At 41.0% G+C, this 27,437-nt stretch overlaps 3 protein-coding genes and 3 non-coding genes across 14 annotated transcripts in view; 1 reads left to right on the top strand and 5 right to left on the bottom strand.

Annotated features, from left to right (window-relative positions):
* Positions 1–35: 35 nt before the first annotated feature.
* LOC133472141 (general transcription factor IIF subunit 2-like) lies at positions 36–7,672 on the top strand. 2 transcript variants are annotated; one of them, XM_061762562.1, is made up of 9 exons: positions 36–1,426; positions 1,890–1,963; positions 2,525–2,549; positions 2,713–2,851; positions 4,152–4,211; positions 4,795–4,876; positions 5,646–5,745; positions 6,010–6,153; positions 7,125–7,672. In XM_061762562.1, exons 1-9 carry the CDS (start codon positions 1,358–1,360, stop codon positions 7,245–7,247), a joined length of 816 nt encoding a protein of 271 aa, XP_061618546.1. In that variant the 5' UTR covers positions 36–1,357; the 3' UTR covers positions 7,248–7,672. The 2 variants fall into 2 exon arrangements, with proteins under 2 accessions (XP_061618546.1, XP_061618553.1); XM_061762569.1 differs by lacking the exon at positions 4,152–4,211.
* Positions 7,504–20,646, bottom strand: LOC133472078 (gastrula zinc finger protein XlCGF17.1-like). 8 transcript variants are annotated; one of them, XM_061762458.1, is made up of 9 exons: positions 19,867–20,646; positions 17,110–17,464; positions 15,423–15,449; positions 15,045–15,131; positions 13,627–13,733; positions 11,244–11,308; positions 10,800–10,930; positions 8,824–9,271; positions 7,504–8,046 (listed from the first exon to the last, which is right to left on the bottom strand). In XM_061762458.1, the coding sequence occupies exons 1-6, from the start codon at positions 19,898–19,900 to the stop codon at positions 11,262–11,264; spliced, it is 657 nt and encodes a 218-aa protein (XP_061618442.1). In that variant the 5' UTR covers positions 19,901–20,646; the 3' UTR covers positions 7,504–8,046; positions 8,824–9,271; positions 10,800–10,930; positions 11,244–11,261. The 8 variants fall into 8 exon arrangements, 7 of the variants coding, with proteins under 7 accessions (XP_061618442.1, XP_061618433.1, XP_061618451.1 ...); XM_061762449.1 differs by having other exon boundaries at positions 7,504–9,271; XM_061762467.1 differs by lacking the exon at positions 15,423–15,449 and having other exon boundaries at positions 7,504–9,271.
* On the bottom strand, positions 8,650–8,783 carry LOC133474540 (small nucleolar RNA SNORA31). The gene has a single exon (XR_009787540.1). It is a non-coding gene; the product is annotated as a small nucleolar RNA SNORA31 (small nucleolar RNA).
* On the bottom strand, positions 9,340–9,475 carry LOC133474542 (small nucleolar RNA SNORA31). The gene has a single exon (XR_009787542.1). It is a non-coding gene; the product is annotated as a small nucleolar RNA SNORA31 (small nucleolar RNA).
* On the bottom strand, positions 11,017–11,153 carry LOC133474541 (small nucleolar RNA SNORA31). The gene has a single exon (XR_009787541.1). It is a non-coding gene; the product is annotated as a small nucleolar RNA SNORA31 (small nucleolar RNA).
* Positions 20,647–23,784: 3,138 nt separating the features above from the next.
* LOC133472070 (gastrula zinc finger protein XlCGF57.1-like) overlaps positions 23,785–27,437 on the bottom strand; it is a 4,153-nt gene continuing 500 nt past the window's right edge. The window contains exon 2 of the mRNA XM_061762414.1: positions 23,785–25,394. Within this exon, the coding sequence (XP_061618398.1) occupies positions 24,004–25,394 (1,391 nt within the window). The 3' untranslated portion in view covers positions 23,785–24,003. The remainder of the gene's footprint in view (positions 25,395–27,437) is intronic.

Genomic DNA, 27,437 nt, shown 5'->3' with positions numbered 1-27,437 from the left:
AAAACTGGTCATTAAATAACTTGCACAGAAATAGGACAACCACAATGAAGGGATTAAAAAAATTAAATCAAATGTTAATAACCAAAAGTAGGACTGACCAAAAAAAAAAAAGCGTAATTTAAGAAAGCAACAAGACAAACTGGCACATCAGTCGATGATAGTACGAATGATAATATACTACAGTAGAGACGGAAACAGACATCTAAAATTAACTGCGGTCAAGCCAGCCTCCACTCGTAAAGCAGCAGTCAAGCCAGCCGCCCCTAATTTTGTTCATACTAGGCATTAGGGTAATAGATCGCCAACTTGCGGCGAAAGCCACCTTCAAAATAAAAGCTTCCCAATAATACGGACATCAGTGCTCTTCGGTTAAGGAATGCAACCAGCAAAGTTAATTTGAATCTTGAGATGAAAATGTAGTTTATTTGATATCTTGGGGAAAATAAATGGTAAATGGAATGCACTTATATAGCGCTTTATCTACATCATCACAGTGCCCAAAGCGCTTTACAAAGCCTCACATTCACGCACACATTCATAAACCAATAGGCGACTGCTGCCATGCAAGGCACTGCCAGGACCACTGGGAGCAAATTAGGGTTCAGTGTCTTGCCCAAGGACACTTCGACATGCGGAGAGTCGTAGCAGGGATTCGAACATGTTCTACCTACTGAGCCAAAGCCACCCCAACATAATCCCATTGGTATCGCAAAACAAATCCAGATGACAGACCACCAAGAACTCCACTAAAAGAGGTTTGATGAAGATCTGATATTTTATTTCAAAATAAAAGTTATGAAAACTGCATATTTTGCTGTCATTACTCCTGAATGAAAAAAATCTGTTACCGGTCTAGTTCTGGGGGTACAGTACACCACCCCAGGTTTCCAACAAAAGACGTCCCATCCAAATCTGATGTGGCATTTCAAAATATAAATCCCCTGAAATTGGTATATTTCACTGTCACTATCACTGATTTTAAATATTCATTGACCGCAGCGTCGATTAGTGGCGTATGACCCTTAACAAAAATATAATTTCTACTTGATGTATATCGTGTTAGTCGGTGGGTGGCTGATTTGTCGTCTTAACACATTCAAGTTATTGGCACCATAATTTCGCACATTCAACGGGATGGCCAGCTAAGGACAGTATCAAGACGTTATGTGGGTAGAGTTCTTTTACTTGGTCTTTGCAATACAGATTTACAAGTAATAATAAACCGTTAAACGAAATCTGAACGACTGACGTCAACATTTTTGTACCTTCTAAGGCACCGTACGCGTGTGTTACAGTACGCATGCGCCCGGCACTTTGAACAAATAGCTTGTTAGTAGTTTGGTTTAATTTAAAAATTATGTCAGAGAAGGCTGGAGACGTTGATTTAACCGGTGCTAAACTGAATACGGGCGTCTGGCTTGTAAAAGTATGTATATGTATTTTCCAAATATTCGCGGTCAAACGTTATGAATCCAAAGCTAACCTGGTTTAGCAGCTGCCGCAACGGGCCAGCTGAATCGAGTCCCTCGACAATATTACGATTTCTTTCAGTCATATTTCGAAATAAAGTTCAACTTCAATCGAGTTATTTGTAACAGAACCAAAACGATAACAATTTAAAAAAATAAATAAATAAGCTACACGTTTTTCCTTTGTATTTAGTCGAGGCTAGTAGAGTTCTACTCATTTGATGAAACGGTTGTGTTGTGCCGCATAACAACACTAACATTCTTAACGTTTTACCATGTTTGCAGAAATACCCTTAACACAATGTTGTATGTGTCTCGGTAATAAATAGTTAACAGTAAAGTCCCATTGTGGTATGTGTCTCGGGGAGTCATCGTCTGAAAATGTGTCCAGTCGAGTAAACAAATCCCTTGTGAACGCAGGTGCCCAAGTACCTCTCTCAGCAATGGGCAAAAGCCACAGGAAGAGGCGAAGTTGGCAAACTCAGAATCTCCAAGTATGTGAAACCATTGCAACAGGAAGAATACAGCTTGCTGCGATACTGCATTTTGTGTTTTGAGATTCGTGACATGAGGAACTCAAGGCCCGGGGGCGGGCCAGATCCGGCCCGCCACATCATTTGATCGTGTGTGTCGACTGCCATAATTATCGCTAAAATATATACCAAAATTTCAAATTGTCATGTCATAAATAATATTGAGATATTGCAAGCATTTTATGTTACCAAAAACCCTTTTTTACACTTCTTTTACAGTCGTTGAATAAGCCATTATCATTGACTTCTGATTTAAAAACTAGTTATCCATCAATTTTCTTTTTTGTATACATATAATAATATGACAAGTTACAGCCGTAGTGGCCCTCTGACAGAAACCATAACTACAATATGGCCCGTGACAAAAAGGAGTTTGAGACACCTAGAGATAATGGTAATATACTGTAGTTTCTGCTGCTGAAGCTGTGTTAGATTAAATCGAAAAATGTTTTGCTATTACCAAATTGTAACAGTGTATGTTGTTCTAGTTTATTAACATGTTAATTGGTTTGTTCTTTCAAGGAAAGGAAACCAAGGCAAACCAGAGGTAAGAACTAAAATATATTGTCAGTGTTTTTGATTATTCAAATTGCCTTAATCTCAGTCATCACTCCCTGTAAACTGTCTGGCTGAGGTAATGAATTGGTTAAATGCTGAAAGGAAGCTATTAATTAGTAATAAGTAATTTTAACAGCTATGTAACTTTACAGGTGTCTTTTACATTAAATGAAGAGTTGACTGTGATTGACGGTATAGAAGACAAGACAGTGTCTGCTCCTCGGGAACACCCATTGACAATGCAGACAGTGGGAGGTCAGACATTGGCTGTATTCACAGAGACGTCATCAGGTGATCTTTTTTCTTCTTTGAGCTTAAGTTGTGAATGCTGGTTGTTCTACTTTGTAAAATGCAGAGAGGTAATACTGTTTGGTCTACAGCACAGAGCTAAGTTTTTTTTTTTCCATTGTCACTTGGTGGAGGTGCCTGTTTGCTGCCTTTCCATGCGATATTTCCTGCCATGCTTGCCGCTCGTCTGACCTCTTGGTGGTTTCTCCCAAATTGTGTGAAAGTTTTGTCTTGCAGGAATTAAATAAAGACAGGGACATTTAAATAAAAAAAACAGAGCAATTATTTTGAAGGTCCATATGTATTGATTTATTTGTACTAGTCAGCTGAGGCAACATTGCAAGAGTTTTAATCAAGATGTTGTCTAATGTGCCTGTGTTTATATATATATATATATAAAGGTGAAAACATTGTCATGTGATCCATGTAATTAATTTACAAATAATTTGCAACGGCCATAACTGAATGCTTATCAATATGAGCACCTTTAGTATATGACGTACACTAATTTGAAGTAAAGATAACATAAAAGTGGATAAAAGCCCAACCATTGCAGTAACTGTAATATCATATACATTGGAACCCTACATTGTCCTAGTGTTGATTGAATCACATTACAGTGTTCCCCTGCATAGTTGCAGATTCACCTATTTGCAGATTTTTTGGGGGGACCTATCCTAGATTAGTCTTTTGGATTACCTCGTTTAAAGGGGAAGTGCTCACCAATACAGATTTAGATAGATTCTTGACCCATATCAGAGAGAAATCATCCTTGGACTTTGAGTTCTGCTCATGAAAAGTAGGAGTACAACCACTTTTGTGTGTGTGTTAGTAAGTGTGCACTCACAGGACAGCTGCATTTCAAAACAAGCTGTAATAAAAATTCATTAAAAAGCTTTTAATATCAAAAAGACAGCTCTACGGCACACTGCTAACAACAACAGCTGCTTTTTTTAATGCTGCGATTAAATGTTGCAGTACTATGAATGTGGCCACGGAGTGTATGTGCCTTGTGTAATTTCTGTGTACTTGAGCAGCACCGTCTGTTGTGGTTGTTTGTTTGTGGTGTTGGGTCAGGGTTTTTATGCTCACTGCTTGTGGGAGCAAGCTTGCTTTGCTGGTGTGTGCACGCTAATGTGCTCAACAGAGTTGACTTTCATTCATTTTCCCCTTGACAAAGCGTGTGCAACTCAACCCTGGGAGTGGCTCTGATTGTCCGATCCTCTCGTCCCCTTATTTTCCATCCCCAAACATATATATTATTTTTTATTTTATTTTACCATCCCTCCCTCCCCCCCTGTAGGCCAGTCAGAAGAGAGATCTGATGGTGGCAGCTCAGGTTCGGGGGCAGGGGCTGGTACAGGTGAGTTCACCATTTTGGGTGAATCACACACAATCCAACTAGTGATATTTTCTTTTCACCAGTAAAGTGACACGCCCTGAAAGATGCAAACACCCAAACTCGACATACATTTTCATGTAAGGCCCGAACTAGCATGGTGGCCTCTTGATTCAAATATTTCTATGCAAAGCTCAAATACGAGACACTTGACGTGGATTATAGGGCTGATTGAAAGTCAAGCTTTTGGTCTGAATTTTTTATTTTGTGGGCCTTGCCTATGCAATTTTATTTTACGAATCTCACGTTTGTGTAAAACCAAAAGTTGAAGTTGTTAACAGGAACGCATGCAGAAGCATTTCACATTTACAGTATGTGAAGTAAAATAAAGCTTAAAAGGGGTGTACCATGGGACTGTTGGTGACCAAAGGATAGAGTCTTGATGTGATTGTTAGCTTGTGACAACAAGTGTAGCTCGAATTGTTTAATTGAAAAGAAGAATTGAATTTGCTAAACCAGGATGGGATTAATCTTTTGCTCTCTCAAGCCAATGAAGCCAAAACACAAATTCCAAATACCAAGTTGTGATTTGCCCCCACCCCCACAGATAAAATTGCCTTGGAAGGAGTGGTGGTGCAGAGAGCAGATTGCAGGCCAGCTGTTAGTGACAGCTATATGAAGCTGAAGAGGTGAGTAGTTTGTCTTCAGTAATTCAGTTTAGAACATCTATTACCTTTTTAATTGATGAAAAAATGACAAATTTAAGGTGCTTCAACTACTTTGTGCTTAATATTATACTTACATAAAATTTTATTTATATAGTAATTTTCATACACAAGGAATCCAACTCAAAGTGCTTCACGGAGATAAAAACAAAATGGCAGGATGCATACAAAGACCCACCTCTTCCAACCCCACAGATAAATGCAGAAACACACAGCATGTATTGAATATCAGTATTGAGATAGTATAATGACACGGCAATGCACCAAGTATCCAGGCAAGGACAGACAACCTGTGAGACCCACCCACACCGAGAGGTGCCACAGCTCACAGCCGCAGAGGATGCCATCACAAAAAACCACCACGACTGGTTGGGACTCCCTACATTGTGCAGACCCCCAGCCCTCCCAGCTCCAGGAGGCTGCAGGATGGCAGCCCCGCTGGCAGATCGAACACACCTCCGGCGTGGAGGCTCCCATGAGGAGACACTGGCGTAAAACTTTAAAAGTCTTAAAAATATATATATATTTTAAACAATAGAGCAGGATCAAAACTAAAAGTAAATAGGAGATGCAATAAAATTCAATAGGAATAGATGAGTAAAATAAATGAATAAAGCAGAGAATCATTTTAGAGCACAGTTAAAATAATATTTTGCTCAGACTGCATTTGTCAACTGATTTTTTATTTATTTTTGCAATAACAAAAACGTTGTTCATGTTGATCTTGAAACAGGTTACAAATTGAAGAGTCCACCAAGCCTATCCGGCTGTCACAGCAGTTGCCTAAAGCAGTCACCAACAACTACAAACCTGTGGCTAACCATGCATACAACGTAAGAATAAATATCTCATTCCACACACACAAGCACACACCATGGACAATGCAATCCCTGTGATAAAATGTTTCCCGTCTTTGTGAAGGCAGCAATGTTAATATAAGTATATCACAAATGTTACTGGTTTACCTTCTGTGGCTGGTGAGTATATATTTTCATACTGTATTTATCACGAATGTCACTATTTGAGCAGGTACTACTGCATGTGCCATGGATTACAATTAAGGCTTGGATTAAGTATTTATCTGCTTTGTCTGTCAGATGGAGTATGAGAGGAAAAAGAAGGAGGAGGGCAAGAGAGCTAGAGCAGACAAACAGCAGGTGTTGGATATGTTGTTTTCTGCTTTTGAGAAGCACCAATACTACAACATCAAAGACCTGGTGGACATTACGAAACAGCCTGTGGTGAGACATTTTGGTATCCCAGAGCTTTGAAACAATAACAAATATTATTGCTTCATTGGTACCAGATGAACTGTTAATGTACACAATACAATCAAACCTTTATAATTTGTCATTGAGGAAATATAAATTGGATAAATATGAGTGGACATGAGATTAAATATCACTCATTCATATGCTTCTGTTTTTTTAAAGAAACTTGGGCACAGCCTGCAAACAGTTCCATCTTTCGTTTGAGGCCCCACGTAGTCTGTGAGATGACTCGAGTCTTTTATCTACAGTGGCTGATAGGTCACAACAATTGCCAACGCCACAACATTAACACAAAACAAATGCAAACACCACAACACTTTAGGTACACCGGACTTGACCGCGGGACTACCTGTAAATTGCATAATGACCGAAGTTGGAATATTGATTATTACAATACGATAGTGCTTACTTTAAGTAACAGCTCTAAAATAGCTTACGTTCACGTACTTTTCCAACTTCCTGCTTCAGTCACTTTTTGCTCAACTTTCCTCAACAGTCATTACAAGGATAGATAGTTGGGTTTTGAAATGTGTTTCATTAGCTTCTGATGAAATGGGTAGACTGAGGTATTTAGTTCGAATCCCAATTGTAATTTAATTGGGATAATCTTTTAACAAATTTTTCTTTATGAAGGAAGGGAAGCCTTTTAGTCTGTCGGCAATATGAGCCCCCGATAACCCGGACGAATTATACATTGTGAGGGAGTCACGCAGTCACTTCCGGTGTACCTAAAGTGTTGTGGCGTTTGCAATTGTTGTGATCTGTCTCTGCCACTGTATTTGTCAGCTCTTAGACCGAACACAATTCCTGTGGAAAATAGTCTTAAAATTTCATGTTTCCAGATTCAACTCCCCTGAAGTGTAATGTTTGTCCTGTTTTAGTATTTCTTTCATATACAGATACTGTTGGCAATGTTTTCTAAAAATGACTCTTGTTCACAGATTTATTTGAAGGAAATCCTGCGTGACATTGGAATCTACAATGTTAAGGGAACACACAAGAACACTTGGGAGCTAAAGCCTGAATATCGACATTATCAAGGCGAGGAAAAAACAGACGAATAGGACGAGTTAACGAGTTTGGTTGGATAAAGCCTATCCCAATCACTGAGTGTTGTCTCAAACACAGTGGATGGTGGGACCACTACAAGGGAGTTGAGTTCACTGGAAGAGGTTTTGAGCTTTCAAGTGTGCGCTTGAGGTTTGTGCTGAACAAACCATGTAAATGCCCATGGTCTGTTTGTGGATTGTTTCATGTTGAGGGAAAAAAAACGCTTTTAATAGCATATTTAGATAAAGGTATATTTAGTGTCTCATGATGTTTTTATGGCTTTTTTTTTTTTTTTTTAATTTGGTTTAATCTACAACCATTGCTTAAATTCGATTTTTTTTTAACTACAACTTTCAATGTCGTACTTCAATAAATATGCTTTTAATTGCATTTCACAAAGATTTGGTTTTTCTTCATAATAAAATCTACAACAAGTTTCTCATCTTTCGTTATTTAACTCTACCTTCAGTAAGAAACATTGTTCTGATGCAGTCCTACATGCCCTTCAAATGGTCTAAAGACACTGCTTTCAATCCAACAACAATCACAAAACATGATTTCTGACAGAACACACATTCGTGTGGATATTTGATTCACAGTAAGCTAGTATATAATTTATTGGACTTGTTAGTTAACAAATGTTCAAATATGACATGGCATCCTTCCTCGACCAAACAGCCCTCTCATTTTGAATATATTGGGTTGCATGCACACTACAGTTGCAAAATTAGGTTTCGGCAGTTTTGCCAGCAGAGGAGTTGGGATGCTGCCGCAGGTAACATCAGCTTTGTCCTGCCATAAGACATGCGCCTCCTGAAAGAAAAACTATGAATAACCATTGAACTAACTGAACTATAGATATATATCTATAGATAGATGTATCTATAGATATATCTATATATATATATAGATATATATATATAGATGTATCTATAGATATATCTATATATATATATAGATATATATATATCTCTATCTATCCATCTATATATATATAGATAGATATATATAGAAAAGTATTATCTGTCAAATGGCCGTCGGCATACTATTCTGATTCCGAGATGTAAATACCATTAAATAAAAGATGGAATTCTGAAATTATGTGTCATATTCATCTTTTGATCTAATATCTAAATGCCTTCAGTATACAACAAAAAAAGGAATTGACCTTTCCAATTAAATACTTTTGGAGGGGACTCTCTCTCTCGCACACACACACGGTGAACTGAACTTTGAACTACTTTGTGAAGAAAATGTACTTTCCCAACACGGATTCTGCCCCAACTGCAATGTTTGAACTGACTTTAGATGTGCTGACTGCAAGCACAGTCTACACAAATAAAGACAAAGTGAGCAAAACACACAAATGAAACTCCAGATGTCACAAATGTTCCAAGAGAGACCAGAGAAAGCGTAAGGTGTATTCCCCAATTCAACCTGGGCTGCCAAGTTAAAGTAGCAGTCAGAAAGCAAGAGGAAAGTTAAGTTTAGCATCTATTTGCAAACCTTGAAGCCAAGGCAGCTTGCTTCAGGCCTATCAGTGGATGCATTTTGAAGCATGCCCCAACTGGGAACACAACCAGCACTGACCTGATGGGAACTGAAGTGGAATTGGTCAATCAAGCCTCATTGAGGAGTGTCCAATGTAAACAAGTAGCCGCCATATTGATGTAGGGGAAAGCATTCACACGACAGGATTCTCTCTTTTCCTGGGTGCAATTTGACTCATCCATCTTATAGTAAGCTTCAAAAGTTAAACTTGTCAACAGGTCAAAGGACCACTAATAATCCTATTGTTTCCAAAATGCACATCTATAAGTATCACTGATATATATTATGGACCAGACCTGATCAGAGTTAGTAAAAGTATATCATCAGTGGTACCCACAAATTGCAACCTTCTAAAACATTTGTTTTCCCTCAGACCAACATGGCGGCTCCTCGTATGTTGGGTGAGACGTCGACTGTCTTCAACATGACTGGAAGACTTCCACATCTGATGGGGTACGATTCATCCTGTTTAGCCTCTTCTTTAACACTGGGCAAAAAGATATGATGTCGGCATTTCAATCAAAGGAGCTTGATAAGCATTCTTCTATATTACATTATTATCTTCCCCTATTCAATCCAAGACACCACCTGACAGGTGTCCAGAAAGCGCAGGGACAGTTAATGTTGCATCTGAACTAATAAAACCTAGAATCTCCCACAATGAAGAGAGCCCAGGCTGTCAAAGATGCAGCTAAGATCCACACTTACCACCACGTTAAAGTAGAGAGAGTAAGCGTACTTAACTGTGACCACTGTGGGATTTTATTTCATTGACATAGGGGTAGCAACAATTTTGTCCATGTGTACAAGGTAGGCATATACAGAGCTGCCAACCTATAAAAATTCACTTCCAGAACAATTTGTCTGAATTTCCATATTTTCTAAATTTTGTCAAGAACATTACTGTGGGACAGTCATAATCATTAATAAATTATGGCTTCAATATTTTAATGTTTTTATGACATCAACCTTGTAATGGCAGCTTGAATCAAAGTACCAGAACGGCCATTTTAAGGTCATGCCACTGCATTTTAAATCAGATCAATTACTTTACTTCTCGACTGTTCTGGAATTTCTTTGCATAGTGTCATTTCATTGCAGCTTTTTTAGACCTTTTTTCCCCGACTTGATTTTGTTTAAAGGATTTCTTGATTGAACGGGTCTGGAGGTAATCAGGCTTGGGTGTGATCAGTGAAAATTAACCAAAAATTGTCATTAGCCACAATTAATTCATTATTTAACGAGGGTAATTACTTTTTCACATAGGACCGGGTAACTTTGAATATTGTTTTCCCTTAATAAATTAAATCATTTAAAAACAGCATTTTAACTTCATTTGTTTGATGAAAGTTGGGAAACTATGCAAAATGGGGGCAAATACTTTTTCAGAGCAACAAAAGCAAAATTTTTTCACATCTTGTTTTCATTGTCTGAAACCCCGCACAAGTTTAGGGGACAAAGAAGTCCCTCCTTCTACGCTGTGCTGCAGAGGGCCAATATAATCACTGCAAGACTGTGTGTCCACGCACACACACAGTCTCCGTAACAATCAGTGTTATGACCGTAACGAGTCAATTCTCAGTGATTTACGTCACAAAATATGGATGTTCCGTAACATTTGGGAGATTTGCAGATAACTACAAACTATTTCTGAATAGTTATAACTATATGTATGGTACGCTGAGTCAGTTGAGGTTGTCAAGACTTCCAGATAGATGTAGAAATTTATGTAAAATTCAAATGATTTCTAGAGCTTAACAGATTTGTTTTCTAAACGGTACATGTATAGATCCACTTTGATTTTCAAAAATATAAAAATCAATGAATGTGAATATTTCCCAAATGTACTTGAAATTATTTCCACCAGAACAACAGGAACATTTTGCAATAGTTATTCATAGCTTATTGAGCCACAAATATACTGGTTGAGATCAAATTGGGGTGAATGTGGTCCACGAACAAACATAAGTTTGACACCCACGCCTGCTCAGAGCTTCGTTGTTATTGACACTTACAGCTAAATGCATATGCAGTCATCCGCCATCAGGTATGTCAGGTATTCAAATGGCATGTGCACAACTCGACTTTCTCCATCATGGTGTAAAATTTCCACAGCTGATGGGACACAAATCCTCCCATTTCCAGTCTTTAACACAGGGCAAAAAAAGAAGACGTGATGGTGACATTTTGATCAAAAAAGATTGATACAAACATTCTGCGGTATCACATTTCGTATGTAGTCCCCTATTCAATCCGAGACACCATGAGGCGGGCGTGCAGAAAGCGCGGGGACAGTTACTGTTGCATCTGAAATAATAAAACCCAGAATCTTTCACAGCAAAAGAAAGCCCAGGCTGTCAAAGATGCAGCACCCAAGGTCCACACGTATCCATCAGGTCAAAGTAGAGTCATACTACATCAACGTTCTATTCAGATTTTTCATTGTAATTGACACTTACAGGTAAATGTAGAGGTAGTCATCCGCCATTAGAGATGTCCACGTGTTCAAATAGCATGTGGACAACTGCAGGGGTCAGGGGGTATTAGTTTACCGTACAATATGTCATTCAAACAACATTTCGACATCAACACTTCGAAAATGTTCTCACGTGAAGACTTTTCTCACTTGGGTTAGCATTAGCATGAGCTACACGAGTACATGTCAGCCACGAGGTTATTTTCATCAGATAAAAATCCATTTGGTTGAACAATAAGCTTCCCTGAACGATTTCTCGATAACAAGGACGAGGAGGACATACTAACCACAGACCATCAAGCAAGCAAGAAGACTTGATGTGTGGTGACCTACAACTTGATTTCGGGGCGGCCAATGACGGCCAATGACAACCACTTCTTCTTTTGGGGTGATGTCAAACTTCCTCTCCGGCTTCTTTGTCTTGCTGGCGAAACATCGATGACGCAGCATTTCTTCGGTATTCTTAAGTGCAGATATTTTTCTATACGATTTCGCCGAAAATTACGGAACCAACTCAGTGCCGCTGAACAGTCGTTGGCTCGAGCTCCTCGTTATGCTCAACTACAAAATGGCGGCCACGTAGAATTTGGAATCTCACGTTTCTGGCAGGACACGCCCTGCTCCAATATTACTGGCTTCGTGACACGCAACGCTGCACTATGATTGGCTGCTGTATACCGGTATACACGCCCAACTACGTGGGGGGACTACCCCTAAACCCTCTGGCATAAAACATGTATTTGTTTCTATTTCGTACAACAGTGACTTATATTCGAGATAGTCATCTAGTTACATCTGCGTAACTTGTCCTTCCCGCGATGCCGGAACCAATCACGATGCAGCGGGGCGTGTTTTGCCAGGAACGCGCGTGGGATTCCTAATTACTTGGCGACGGAATATGTGACGTGAGCTCGACTTGCTGTCCGTGCAAAGCATGAGGTTAAATAGACAGAGCTGACTCTATGAACAACCCAGAAAATATACTGATTTCAATTTGTATCATGAGGTGTCCGAGAAAGGTTCCAGAACTAGTGTCACAAAACATATACAGGTGCATTTCAATAATTACAATTAGAAAACGTCATGTATTTCTGTAGTTGAAAACTCATACCAGTAAACTATTTCACCTGATTCACCACACAGAGTAAAATATTTTATGATTTGTTACTACTTGAATGATTTTAGCTAACAGCTCATGAAAACACAAATTTTACCATCTCCAAGAAATTAGAATGTTTCATTAGAAACAGCCCAAAATATTTTAATATGGAAATAAGGTTGGCCTTCTGATAGAGACAACCAGAGGCAGAAGTGGAGTGAGGAGGTATAAGAACAATTTAATATTTCATATGAAGTACAGGCAACTTTCGTAGACCATATTCCTGGCCACGTTTTGAAAACGAAGGAAGCGGTAATGCAGTCCAACCTAAACAAATTCACTGTAACCACCATAGTCCGAAGATTCAGAGACGTGAACTGGTAGGCGTTCAAACACAAAACACAAAAAAAAACCAGAATAGTGCCAATTGAGATGATCAAACGACCAATTCCCCCTTTCCATTTGCTAAACCATCTTTCTATTAGATAATTGAAAGGGTTAGTCCCCATTTGTTCTTTAAGTTTGTTGGCTAAGGCTCCCAGACCGTTAGGAGTTTTGGTGAAGCTCCTATCTGGGGCTGTATTATTGGGAATGAATGTGCAGCAGCTTTCGCCAAACATGCTTCCAAACACTTCCTCTTTCTGCCAATAAGGAGTCGAGTGCCAGCCTGGTCTGATGGAAAACTAACGAGGTGGCAATCAGTTGGGTATGCACCGCACAAGTTGGTGCGGCTGTGGATCAGTAGGTAGAGCGGGTCGTTCAGTGACCGAATGGTAGCTGGTTCGAATCCCGGCTCTGAGTGTTCGCATGTTGAAGTGTCCTTGGCAGCAGCCGCCCATTGGTGTGTGAATGGGTGAATGTGAGGCTTTGTAAAGCGCTTTGGGTACTGTGATAGTGTAGATATATAAGTGCAGTCCATTTAACTCGAAGACATCGCATGTAAAATTCAACCTGCTGAAAAGATTGTCGGTGCACCCCTACCCAGCCTTGGGGACTTGCACGCTGCCAGAACTAAGACACGAGCGTGCAAAATTCTCTCTGACCCTCCACATCCCGGTCACCAGCTCTTCCAGCTCCTTCCCTCAGGTAGGCGCTACCAAACAATGCAAACTAAAACGAGCAGACAATCCAACAGCTTCTTCCCTCTTGCCATCAACTTCTTAAACAGCTAACTTTCAATTCCATTGCAACATGCTGCCAATTTTTTTTGTCTTGAGTTTTTTGTCACATTTCTGTCAGGCCAATTATACATTACTCGTGCACTCACCGTAGTAGTCTCGCCACGCTGCACTATTTGCATATCTGTTGTTGACCAATACTGGCCACTCATGCCAGAGTAGCATCTGCACCACTTGCACACTTACGCAGGAGTATCTGCAACATTTGCAAAATCGACATTGTCTCAGATTATCGCGCTACTAGTCACTTTAAACTCCATACATTCCTTGAAGTCTCGCCGCCCTTTGCACAATGGTCATTGCACTGGACTATTGCTATATTAGTCATTCAAACTGCTCTAATTGCTAGAGGACTCTGCATCTTTTTGCACAATTGTCAAACAAAATAAAATTGTACCAGCATTACCAGATTACTAGCAACCCTTTATTGCTCAGTGACTGTTTTTTTTGTCAATGTCTTTATGTCTCAAAAGTATTCTCTGTCAATTGACTGTCTGTTGTCGTACTAGAGCGGCTCCAACTACCGGAGACAATTTCCTTGTTTGCTTTTTGACATACTTAGCAAAATAAAGATGATTCTGATTCTGATTATAATGTATGTAGTTCATGCGATCTATGTTTTTCTTGGGTGTTATCCATATGAAAATAAACTCGAAACCTGCTGAAATGTAGTCAACTAATTTATACTCATCTGGGACGCCTCGCGGGACTCCTATGGCATTGATGTAGATCGGACTCCCAGCCATGGGGTCCATGGCCCTTTTCCTTTTCTTTAAGGTGGCCAGCGGGATGGACAACTTTTTGGAACATTGTTTATCTGTATGGTCAAGAGAAGAGAGACAAGGGCACACTTCCTGGCCCAATTTGGGGCAAGGAACCCATACAAAACATGACCTTCACAGAACCACCATACGTCAGCTGTAGACACGGTCAATTGAGAGCCAGAAGTGCGGGTTGACAGATCAATGGTTTGGACACAGTTCTTTTCAATAATTTCGCCAACACTGAACAGATTGGTAGAGTCAGATTTTTTCTAAATGTAAAATTTGTAGTAAACCACAAGGGGCCACTTTTTTCCCGTCCCACGATCTCCAAATTCCATCTATCCCTGATTTGGTTGCTCCTTTCGCTTTCAACTGTTTTTTTTTGCCATTGGGGCAGCTGCCTCTTGGGAGTTCCTTTGTGCTGATCCTCTTTGTGTTTGTGAATTGTCCAGTATTTTACACACCAGTTGTGACCTAGGCGTGGTTTCATAGTCAGCAGCCTGCTTGGCTGCTAAATCAGCACTGGCGTTATCATGTGCTTCAAATGTTCCAGCTTTGGAGTGCCCTGCTCCTTTGATGAGCGAGACTGCTTTCAGTAATTTTCCTGAGTATGCCAATTCCAGAAGCAAATTGTGGTGTTTCACTAGTGTGGTGGTCAGGAAATCAGTTCTTTGCCATGCAGCCATGTCTGTAAGCAGTGCCCTGCACATAGGCCGAGTCTGTGTACATGTTTACAGTCTTACCTTCCGCTAGTTGACATGCCTGGTAGATCGCTTGGAGTTCTGCCGACTGGGCCAAGTGTGGTGGTGGTAGTTTTTCTGCTTCTAGGACTGAAAACACATTCTATTCTTTTATGTTTTCTTCGATAATTTTCAACTGGCAATCAAAAAAAGTGTGTCAGATTTTATTTATTTTTTTAATCAAACGATTTTTCACATTTCAGATAGAAAAATAGAAGAATGGGCCACGGGAATTAATTTGATTTGAATATTTAATAGATAACGACTGGCTCAATAGTAAGGCTACATTAGCTTGTCAGCCACCACAATCCGTCCAAATCACGATCCATCAATGAAGACGAACTGTCTGAGGCTAATGAATGATAGAATGCACTAACTTACCTTTTCTTTTTTAAATCTGGTGTACTCCTGCAACAGTACCCAAGAAAACAGTGCTGAATGTTTTTCTTTCTGTTCTGCTGTTGGCAGATAAATGCAGTTCGGTGTCTAACAAGCTAACGTATGTTTACTATGCACGCCAATTACCGAAACGTCTGGGCCACATAAATCTGACCAACTAAATATTAAAATTAAATTTAGCCGGGCGGCCCGTTGGACGACTGGTTAGCACGTCTGCCTCACAGAACCCGGGTTCACATCGAGCCCCGCCTATGTGGAGTTTGCATGTTCTCCCCGTGCCTGCATGGGTTTTCCCCGGGTACTCCGGTTTCCTCACACATCCCAAAAACATGCGTGGTAGGTTGATTGAAGATTCAAAATTGCCCGTAGGTGTGAATGAGTGCGAATGGTCATTTGTTTATATGTGCCCTGCGATTGGCTGGCGACCAGTTCAGGGTGTACCCCGCCTCATGCACGGTGGGTTTTAGCTGGGATAGGCTCCAGTATAACCACAACCCTAGTGAGGATAAGCGGTGTAGAAAATGGATGGATGGAAATTTACCCCCATGGCCGGTTTCTTTTCCCCCCCCCCGTATTTTTTATCTGTGCTTTGAATTGAAATATGAAAAATTGGGCAGTTTTTAATTTTTTTTTTATCGCCAACTAAATATACAATTCATGGTAAGCGGATTTAACAACATCTAGCAAACTTGTGTGCAGCTTGGCAAAAAGTAGCAGCAGTCGCTGGCACGAGCGCGCACACGCACACAGCATTGATAGCACTGGTGTCAAAGGGAGTCCAATTCTTCACTTTATTCAAAGTCCTGCAGCTTTATGAGTGTTCTCCCCAACACACTTGTGTTTGTCCACCTGATACTTGTAGGAGAATCTTTCTTCGCACAGACTGCAACTGAACACTTTCTCACCAGTGTGTGTTCTCATGTGACGGACAAATGCTGAACGATCACAAAAGCTTTTGTTGCACATGGTACAGGAAAAGGGTTTTTCCCCTGTGTGGATTCTTTCATGTGTTTTCCAATGTCCTTTTATAGAGAATCTCTTCTCACAAAATGAGCAGGTAAAAGGTTTTTCCCCAGTGTGTGTTCTTGTGTGTTTAACTAATCCTGAACGATCACTAAAACTTGTGTTGCAGATTGAGCAGGAAAATGGTTTTTCACCAGTGTGTGATCGGATGTGTGTTATCAAATGTGAATTATCAGTGAATCTTTTACCACAAACTGAGCAGGCAAAGGGTCTCTCTCCTGTGTGCGTTCTTATGTGTTTAATTAATACTGCGTGAACTCCAAAACTCGTGTTGCAGATTGGGCATGTAAATGGTCTCTCGCCAGTGTGCGTTCTAGTGTGTATCAACAAATTTCCCCTGATGGAGAAACTTTTACCACATACTGAGCAGAGGAATGGTTTCTCTCCTGTGTGTGTTCTTATGTGTGCTATCAAACTTCCCTTTATAGAGAAGCTTTTACTACAAACTGTGCAACTGAATGGTTTTTCTCCCGTATGACACTTCATGTGTCTTGTCAGATTTTTCTTGTTACCAAAAGTTTTGTCACAGTGGGGACATTTTACATGTTTGTTGTCAGTGTGACATGCCATATCAACTTTTGAGTTTTCATCCTCAGTTTCAGGTGAGTGTGACGTTGTGTTGTCACTATCTGATAGTGGAGCTAACCAGCGGTCTGCTTGCGATTCTCCACTGTGGTCTCCATCGCTTTCTGTTGTCTTGTGTTGACTTGAGATTCTGCTTGGAAGCTCAGCCCCTCTGGTCTCCTCACTTTTACTGGGATGACACTGTGACCGCTGACCTGTGTCTTCATCACTTTCAGTCTTCACAATGTCGCGAATAACTGGAAACTCCAGCTCTTGAAGACGCTCTCCCTTCTCACTGTGCCACATTGCTTCCTCTTCTTCTTTAATGTAGGTGGGGTCTGGCTCCTCCTCTTTAATATAGAGGGGCTCTGGCTCCTGCTGGTCCATTCTGAAGCGCCACTCCTGTTGCTCAGGATGAAAATCTTTTTCACCGACATCTGCAGGATACAAAACCACACAGGATTTGGAAAACTGACATGAGTCAATAAAATCAACTATAGTGAAAGTGGCAAGACCCGCCGCAAATAGCGAAAAACTGTGAGTAATTGACACCCATCCCAAATTATTATGTTGATAATTACCTATGTGAATACAAATCCCAATTCCAATGAAGTTTGTTTGTTTTGTAAAACATACAAAAAAAAACAATATAATGATTTGCAAATCCTTTTATTCAATTGAATATGCTACAAAGACACAAGGTTTTCTCATATGGGCGCACCCTCTCATCACTTTAGCCCAGGGTGTTTCGAAGCCTTTGATCGCCCCCAGCTCATGAGAGAGCTCACCAGTGTGTCTGGGTATAAACGATGGCTTAAATCCAATGCAGTGCCGACTATCTTTCCACACAAGGAGCCTAGACGGACGCGTGTGACAAGCGAAAGCCGAGCAAAAAGACACGAAAGACAGGAGGCGCTGGCCGCGTACCTTGATCAGCTCACTTTAGCAGTAGCTACAAATACACCACAGAATATGACCAACTCGAGTTTCTTCACACACGTCATCTTCATCCTCATTTCTTGTTTCTTCCTCTGTCTCCTCATTTCCCTGATCACACTCTGGCTCGAACTGAAATGGCTGAATAGCGTTCATCGCTGCCAGGGGTTGCTACTGTGGCTACTGCTAAAAACCCCAGGCGTCGGGCACATCCCCATTTGACGTCACTACCCAGAATGCACTGTGACGAAAACACAATGGCGGCCTATGTTGAAATTACATTTTGCAAAAGTATGTAAATCTGGAAATGATTATCGAAAGTTGTATCTTATTGTTATATTACTCAAGTCGGAAGAGATCATATATACCAAACGTGTCATTGCAATCGGAGTTGACTTTAAAAAACGGTATCATTGTGTAAAGGATTTTGCCACATGGGCTCATGAACACTTCAGAAAACCATTGACAGTTAACACAATTCGTCGCTACATCTACAAATGCAAGTTAAAACTCTACCATACAAAGTGAAAACCATATATCAAACGGAAATGCCGCTAGCCTCTCTGGGCCCGAGCTCATCTGAGATGGACTGACGCAAAGTGGAAAAGTGTGCTGTGGTCTGACATGTCTACATTTCAAGTTGTTTTTGGAAATCAAAATGTTTTTTTAAATTATCGGGGCATCATGTCCTCCGGGCCAAAGAGGAAAAGGACTATCCGGATTGTTATCAGCGCATAGTTCAAAAGCCAGCATCTGTGAGGGTATGTGGGGGTGAGGGGTGTTCCATGCCCATGGCATGGGTAACTTTGGGAAACGTTGATGCTGAAAGGTACATAGAGGTTTTGGAGCCAGATATGCTGCCATCCAAGCAATGTCTTTTACATGGACGTACCTGCTTATTTCAGCAAGCCAATGCCAAGCCACAATGTCTACGTGTTCCAACAGCTTTTCCTATGGCTTCGTAGTAAAAGAGTGCAAGTACGAGACTGGCTTGCCAGCAATCCATACCTGTTTCACATCAAAAATGTGAAGCGTATTAGGAACCGCAAAATACGATAACAGAGACCATGGATTTTTCAGCAACTGAAGTTTTCCACCACGCAAGAATGGGAAATAATTTCACCTTCAAAGCTTCAACAATTAGTGTCCTCAGTTCCCAAATGCTTATTGAAAGGTGATGTAACACAGTAGTAAAAATACCAGTCCCAGCTTTTTTGGGAACATGTAGCAAACATTCAAAAAGAGTGTATATTTCCCCCCAAAAAAACCCAACAACAATAATAAAGGTTATTAGTTTGAACACTTAATATCTTGTCTTTGTATTCAGTTGTATTGGGCATTGGGAATGCGGCACGGTGAATGACTGGTTAGAGCGTCTGCCTCACAGTTCTGAGGAGCGGGGTTCAATCCCCGGCCCTGCCTGTGTGGAGTTTGCATGTTCTCCGCGTGCCTGTGTGGGTTTTCTCAGGGCACTCCGGTGTCCTCCCACATCCCAAAAACATGCATGGTAGGTTGATTGACAACTCTAACTTGCCCATGGGTGTGAATGTGAGTGCGAACGGTTGTTTGTTTGTATGTGCCCTGCGATTGGCTGGCAACAGTTCAGGGTGTACCCCGCCTCCTGCCCGATGACAGCTGGGATAGGCTCCAGCACGCCCGCGACCCTAGTGAGAAGCGGCTCAGAAAATGTTTCTTGATAATATACATTGTTTTGTCATGTTGTTTTGTTTTATCTTTCATTTCATGATTATAATTAATAATTGTTTGGTTGCCTCTGTAAAGCACAAAACAAAACAGACAAAAAGGAAAGTTCATCTTCATGTAGACATTTGAACTCACTTGCTGACATGTTGGCTTGTAGACAATGTATGATTGAACAGAGAGTTTATTGTGAAGCACTAACCTGACACAGGAAGAGATTTCTTTGACAAATCCATGTGGGAAAGATTCCATAGAAACTGTCACGTCAACCTGGAGTCCTTAGAAAAACGAAGCATTGTATCATCTTCATGAGAATGACATTAAAAAACAAGACGTTCAGGGAGAAAACCTTTTCGGAAATACAGTGCGTTCCCAGTTAACGACGTTGTAAATCAAATTTTGTAATAATAATGCAATATCTAGCTGCGCGCCGTTCCCAACCTCAAACTGCTTATGGCCGTCGTAAAGCGAGGACCCTCTGCAGTGGTAATGATGAAAATAAAAGTCATTTAACGACGTGATTTAACGATGTTTACAAACCTGCTATGTGAAATACGACTTGACGCTTTTTGAGAACTGCGGAAATACGTTATCGTTCGTTTTGTTTGTTTTTTGGACAAGGTTTTTCCAAACGCTACAAATATTTCTTCAACAACCAAAGATATGCTCTCGGTATCTGGATTCAACGTTAAAACACAATCGCAACACTACACAGTCTTTATCTCTGCTTTCGTGATGTATTTACACACTTCCGCGTCCCTTTGTTGGCAGCGAGCAAGCTAATCTTACTGGACAAACTTCAACTGCGACCAGTTTATCCGGACGCCATGATTGAATGGCGCTCAGCCAAAGTGGATTCGTGTGCAGAATTATAAAACAGTCATGAATGAACTCAATAACACGGGTCAATCTCGCTAACTTTGTTATGTGACCTTTACGTCAACGATTCCGAGTGGCCACTAATCTAAACTACGCATGCGCCTACTGATCGCCATTATGAATACGTATTACGGAACGCCAAAGGAGTCAAAACATATTCGAACGTTGATGGTACCGGATATGTAAAATAATGGAGATATTAAATGTTTTTAACAAGTTCACCATTAAAAAAGACGTTCTCAGTCTTATCTACATTTGTTTTTCAAACACACATATCTAGTCATTCAAATATTTAATTAATGAGGGGTGACACCACCTTTTGCCCAAGGTCAGACTGTGATCTACTACCTAAACAAGGATAAGTGGCAAAATGTACTTCTATACATTTGTGGGGGGAAATGAGAATTTTAAATATTTTGTCTGAATAGATCATTTACACCAATGTGTCTTTGCGTTTTGGTGATGCATTTAGACCATAAACATGGTCCCATGTCGGTCTGTCTCTCTTTTGGGAATTGGATCTAACATTTCTCCAGACGTACCAGTATATGTTTTATGTTGCACACCACATACATAGAACCTAATCACACATGCAGGGATGTTAGAAAGAAAGGAGCGCTGGGGAACAGGGGAACTTGCTCAGTGGCACCTCAATGGCAGCCAGGAAGCAGGCTAGGATATTTCCAACAACCAGCTGCTATTTTTGGATTTCGTCTGCAACAGTACTTGAACTGTAACCCTCCAGTTCCAAAGCCCAAGTCCTTACAGATGAGCTAGCGCCACCCCGTAAAATAAACATCACTTTCAATGAACAATGAGCAACTGTCTTTTTATTGTACACTACCAAAAACAACAACAAACTTGTGTGAATTTCCTCGAGAATCACGTACCTCAGTTATTTTTGTGGCCTGCATCGGCTTGTATGCACGCCTTACTGAGATATCTGCGATGACAGTTGCCATCCTGGTGTACAGGGTGTCCAGCCTGGTGGCCTTATAATCTCATCACTGATAAATAAATAAGTATTTAACACGTCACCATTTTTTCACTAAACATATTTCCAAAGGTGCAATTGACATGAAAATTTCACCAGATGTTGGGAACAACCCAAGTAATCCATACATACTGTACAAAGAAAGAACAAACAAGCTCAGAAATTAAGTTATGTGTAATAATGTGAAATGACACAGGGAACAAGTATTGAAACCGCCAACTGGTATTTATTTATTACTTTGTACAAAAGCCTTTGTTTGCAATGACAGGTTCAAGACACCTCCTCTATGGAGAAACTAGTCGCATGCATTGCGCTGGTGTTATTTTGGCCCATTCCTCCACACAAGCAGTCTTCAAATCTTGAAGGTTCCGTGGGGTTCTTTTATGGATCTTGAGTTTCAGTTCTTTCCATAGATTTTCGCTTGGATGCAAGTCAGGTGATTGGCTGGGCCATTCTAGCAGCTTTTTTCCCCCTTTGAAACCAATTGAGAGTTTCCTTTGCAGTATGTTTCGGATCATTATCCTGATGAAATGTCCACCCTCGTTTCATTTTCATCAGGGTGATGTGCAGTGCCATTTCTCCTCCAAACGTGGTGTGCATTATGGCATCCAAACAGTTCAAGTTTGCTCTCATCTGACCGTATTCTCGCAGTAATTAACTGGCTTTTCCAAATGTTGTTCAGCAAACTTTAAACAAGCTTTGACATGCTTTTTTTTCCAGCAATGGGGTCTTGTGTCGTGAGCGTGGATACAGGCCATTGCAGCGGAGTACATTACTCACTGTTTTATTTGTGACAACAGTACCTTCTAATTCCAGGTCTTTTTGAAGCTCTCCACAGGTGGTACGTAACTCTTGGACAACTCTTCTGATTATTCCACTTATTATGGCCCCACCTGTGCTCACTGGAACATTCAGAAGCTTAGATATGCACCTGTAATCAATGCCATCGTTATGTTTTGCAACAATTAGTTTGCAACGGTCTTGAGAGAGCTATTTGCAATTACCCATCATGAAACAACTTGGCAATGAGACCTTTTTATAGGCCATCAATTAGGACTGAACCAGCTGATATTCATTTGCACTGACAAGGGGCTGGATTGCTGTTTGAATATTGGTAGATTTTAGGTGTTGCCTTTCCATGCCTTTTTGCAACTCCCTTTCTTCATGTGTTCAATACTTTTTCCCTGTCATTTCACATTATTACACACAACTTAATTCCTGATCTTATTTGTTTTACTTTCTTTGCATGGATGGATTACATGGGTTGTTCCCAACATCTGGTGAAATTTTAATGTCAATAGCACCTTAGGAAATATATTTAGTGAGAAAAATGGTGACGTTAAATACTTAATACTGTATTTGCAGAGGATGGGCCATCTGGATTAGTTTCTCCTCTCTCCTGCCTTGAAGCAGTGAACAACATAACAAGGAAAACATTGTGGCTTGAGGTTGCAAATGCAGGAAGAGTCATTTTTCTCTACCATTTACAACCGTGGTCAGAATAATAGCACTGCAGTATGTCTGAAAAAAATGAATTAACTTCAACATCCTTATAATAGCTGTCTTCTATTATTTAAGACTTGGAACACAATAGTTGATTAATTTGTAACTATGTAAGGCCTAAGATTCAGATTTTGAAAATGCTTTTCCGAGATCAGCGGAAACCTGATTTCCGCTGGGTCAGCGGAAACCCGATTTGTAGAACGGCCGGCCTGGGAACACCTTGTATTCCCCTAATGGAACTAGAGGAGTTGGCCCACGACAAGGGAATCTGGCTATCACAAGATTGCTTCAGTCACACTTTTACATGATTAAATGCAAATGTATTGTACAGAATTTAAAAAAAAGGTAGAAGCAACTGCTACATCATGCGCAGTTTGAACATTTAATTCAGTGATTCTTTTACGTACCACTTGAAAACAGTTGTCGAACTCAAAGCCAGGGTCAAGATCTGGCCGGTCGCAACACTTTATGTAGCCAGGTAAAGCAATTAAAGTGTGTATATTTCATGTTTCTTGCTAAATGGGTTTGTTATTTTGTTCTACATTAGTTTAAAGTACCAGATATTACATTGATTCATTAGATACTGTAGGATTACTGTGTTGTTAAATTATCCATGAGCTGCTTATCATTCACTGCATGGTTATTTCTCCCATGTAGAGTATTTCAATGCAGCAGAGTGTAAAATATGTAATAAGCATAAGCGTAACTGTACAAATAAGAAAGGACACCATTAAATTTTGTGTGTTTTTTATTTATTTATTTAAATAAAATATGCAGTGAAAAATTCTGAGACTATTCAGAAAGAATGTACTTTTGGGAATTATAACTCCGGTTAATAGATCACAGCAAATCAAATCAGAGCAGATCATACACTGTATATATTGCAAATAGAAATCATGCTTTCAATTGTTGTTTAATTGAAGTCAGTTTGTTTTACTGTGCAAAGATAAAACAAACTTAACATTAAGTACTCTCTTCAGTGTGTCCGCTCATGTGTTCACACAACCCTGAACTCGCGCTGCAAGTTGTGTTGCAAACTGAGCAGAAAAATGTTGTTTTTCCACTGTGTCTTCTTTTATGTCTCGTCAAATTTGCCCTTTGAGAGAACGTCTGGCCACAGACTGAGCAGGTAAAAGGTTTCTCACCAGTGTGCGTTCTCATGTGTTGAACCAATATTGAACGATCCCGAAAACCTATTTTACAGACTGAGCAGATGAAAGGTTTTTCGCCAGTGTGTATTCTTGTGTGTATCATCAAATTTGTATTTTGAGAGAATACTTTACTGCACACTGAGCAGGCAAAAGGTTTTTCACCTGTGTGTGTTCGTGTGTGCCTTATCAAACTTACCTTTAAAGTGAATGTTTGACCACAAAATGAGCAACTGTAGGGTCTCTCAGAGTGCGTTCTCATGTGTTTGTTTAACACTGTATGACTACTTAGACTTGCGTTGCAGACTGCACAAGTAAACATTTTTTCTTCAGTATGTTTTTTCGTGTGCCTGACAAAATGTCCCTTTTGGGAGAACTGTCTGCCGCAAACTGAGCAGGCGAAGGGTTTCTCTCCAGTGTGTGTTCTTGAATGAGTTATTAAAGTTCCCTTTTGGGAGAATCTTTTACCACAAACTGAACATGAAAAAGGTTTCTCCCCAGTGTGCGTTCTCATGTGTTGGACCAATAATGAACTAACACTAAAACTTGTGTTGCAGACTGAACAGGAATATGGCTTCTCTCCAGTGTGTGTTCTTGTGTGTGTTACAAAGTTTGACTTGAGAGAGAATCTTTTGCCGCAAAATGAACAACTGAATGGTTTCTCTCCGGTGTGGACCCTCATGTGCCGTTTCAAGGTTGACGTGTCATAAAACGTTTTGTCACACTGAGAGCATTTCAAGCCTGTGTAGTCTGTGTGACGTCTCATGTGTCTTTTCAGATTACTACTGTCATAAAAGGTATGGTCACATTCCGAGCATTTGAAGCGTGTGTTGTTAATGTGACGTCTCTTATAACCTTCTGAGTAATCATCATCAGTGTCAAGAGAGTGTGACATTGGGTCGTCATTATCTGAGAGTGGAGCTAAGAGGCTGTCTGCTCGAGAGCCTCCACAACGGTCTCCGGCACCGTCTTCTTCATCATCTTCACTCTTAACAGGCACGACTGTAAATGGCAACTTGGAGACCTCCCCCTGCTCCAGACCTTGAAGCTGATCTCCCTCCTGACTAATGCTGAGATCCTCTTCTTCATCTTTCATATTTAGGGCTTCTGGCTCCTCTTCCTCTTTAATGTGGGGGGGCTCTGGCTTCTCCTCCTCCACCCTGGAGCTCCACTCCTGCTGCTCAGGATGAAGATCTTCACTGATGTCTGTGGGACACAATAATACAAAGACAGCGGTTCATTTCAACAATAAACTGGTCCAAAAACATAGGTTGTGCACAAAACAATGTCAGAGCAGAGAGACAATTTGCGTTTGTGTCAGCCGCATGCACAGATCCACACAAACGTTTAAAAGTTTAATTGAACGGCTTGGTGGTGAAGTGAAATACAATCAATAATTTTAGTGTCGGATGCCCTTGGCATATACTTTTTTTCTTTAAAGTCCCGCAAAACAGACCAAAGAAAATGTCTTGCAAATTTGACACACCACAGAACAGAGCATTACACATGTATTTTCAAATTGAAGACGCATGAACTTTGAAATATGTACTGCTGTGTGTCTGTGTCTGTGTGTGTGTGTGTGTGTGCGTGCGTGTGTGCTTGCGTGGGTGCGTGCATGTGCGACTTTTGTGGGTTCCCAGTCAGCAGATGACCAGCCATGAACAACCCCACTGCTGCTTGATCCACCTCATGTAAATGATAAAAAATAAACAATTAGCATAAAATTTACCACCACCTATTCCATCTCCTTTCCTCAGGTAGGCGCTGTCGAACAATGTAAACTTTTTTTTTTTGTCCTGTTCGGCTGTTAAGTCAAGCAGAATGGAAAATCTGTATCCCTTTCATGCCGGAACAGTTTTACTGTGTCACAGTGGAGTTTTTAGGCTTCCGCTTGTGGTATTATAATTGAGGTTTATTGAGAATCAGACTTGATCAGTCGAACAGAACAAAGTTTCTAGAAGGGAAAGAGAAAAAAAAGACAAAGCACTAATTGTAAACAGGATGAGAGAAGTAAATCATTATATTATCTGCAACAATGAAACATTAAATATGAGTGTTGCATGGGGCTGTAGTGCTACACCCTGTGAGGGAAGGACTGGACTAGATAGAACAGGACAAGGACAGGAGAAGAAGCATGGGTCGTGAACCCGACTGTACAACTGAAGTGTGGTGGCATTAATTATGTGAATTATAAAAGTCTACAGGACAAGAGTATAAGTGAGGGGATACACAAGCGATTTGCATATTCATTAGTTATTTGTCGCAGTAAGTGCGTGACCCCACACCCAGTGAAAGAGTCCTAGGGGTGTGTGTCTGTGGATACATGCAAGTGATTTGATACCGTTTTACATGCACAAAGACTGACAAAAGTGTCCTGTAATTGCTGTGGCCGCACCGCGATGGTTGAGGACTCCACACAATCAATCGAGGGGCGGGATAAGGCGCAGGTGTCCCCCCGAGAGCAGCCCGGTGGACGGGACACGTCCCACACCAAGGGACCCAGGGCGGTCCCCCGGCCCCACCGAGGCGCCCCGACAACTGGCCACCCGGTGGGAGCCACAGGGACCCAATGCCACGGCCACAGCCAACACCCCCACCCCACCCACCGCTCCACACGCCCCGCCTGTGTGGAGTTTGCATGTTCTCCCCGTGCCTGCATGGGTTTTCTCCGGGAACTCTGGTTTCCTCCCACATCCCAAAAACATGCATGGTAGGTTAATTGACAACTCTAAATTGCCCGTAGGTGTGAATGTGAGTGTGAATGGTTGTTTGTTTATATGTGCCTTGCGATTGGCTTCAGGGTGTACCCCGCCTCCTGCCCGATGATAGCTGAGACAGGCTCCAGCACGCCCTCGACCCTAGTGAGGAGAAGCGGCTCAGAAAATGGATGGATGGTGTGAGTGTGTGCTAAGTGAGTGAATAGGAGGCATGGCTCCTGCAGGTCGGGCCCATTAGGCCGGACAACCATCGACGAAGAGGGCGAGGGCCATCCCTCCCAGACCCGCAGCACAAACTACGCCTCCCCCGCCCCCAGCACCCACTACCCGCCCCTGAGCGTGGGAGGTGGAGTGAGTTTGATAACCCCGGTCTACAGTGTTGATCATCTTTGACTTTATTTTAAATCCACTTGAAAATAAACAAGAATGACGCTTCATTTCGCCAAATATTTGTCACTGCTCGCTCCGGTTGTTCTCATAACCAGGCTCTCAGAGGAGCGTGGATCAAGGCGGTTCCAAATTAACTTGACAT

Source organism: Phyllopteryx taeniolatus, chromosome 2, assembly GCF_024500385.1.
Source record: "Phyllopteryx taeniolatus isolate TA_2022b chromosome 2, UOR_Ptae_1.2, whole genome shotgun sequence".
Taxonomy (NCBI): domain Eukaryota; kingdom Metazoa; phylum Chordata; class Actinopteri; order Syngnathiformes; family Syngnathidae; genus Phyllopteryx; species Phyllopteryx taeniolatus.
Note: the sequence above shows the minus strand (reverse complement) of the source record. Positions and strands in the feature narration are given on the sequence as shown.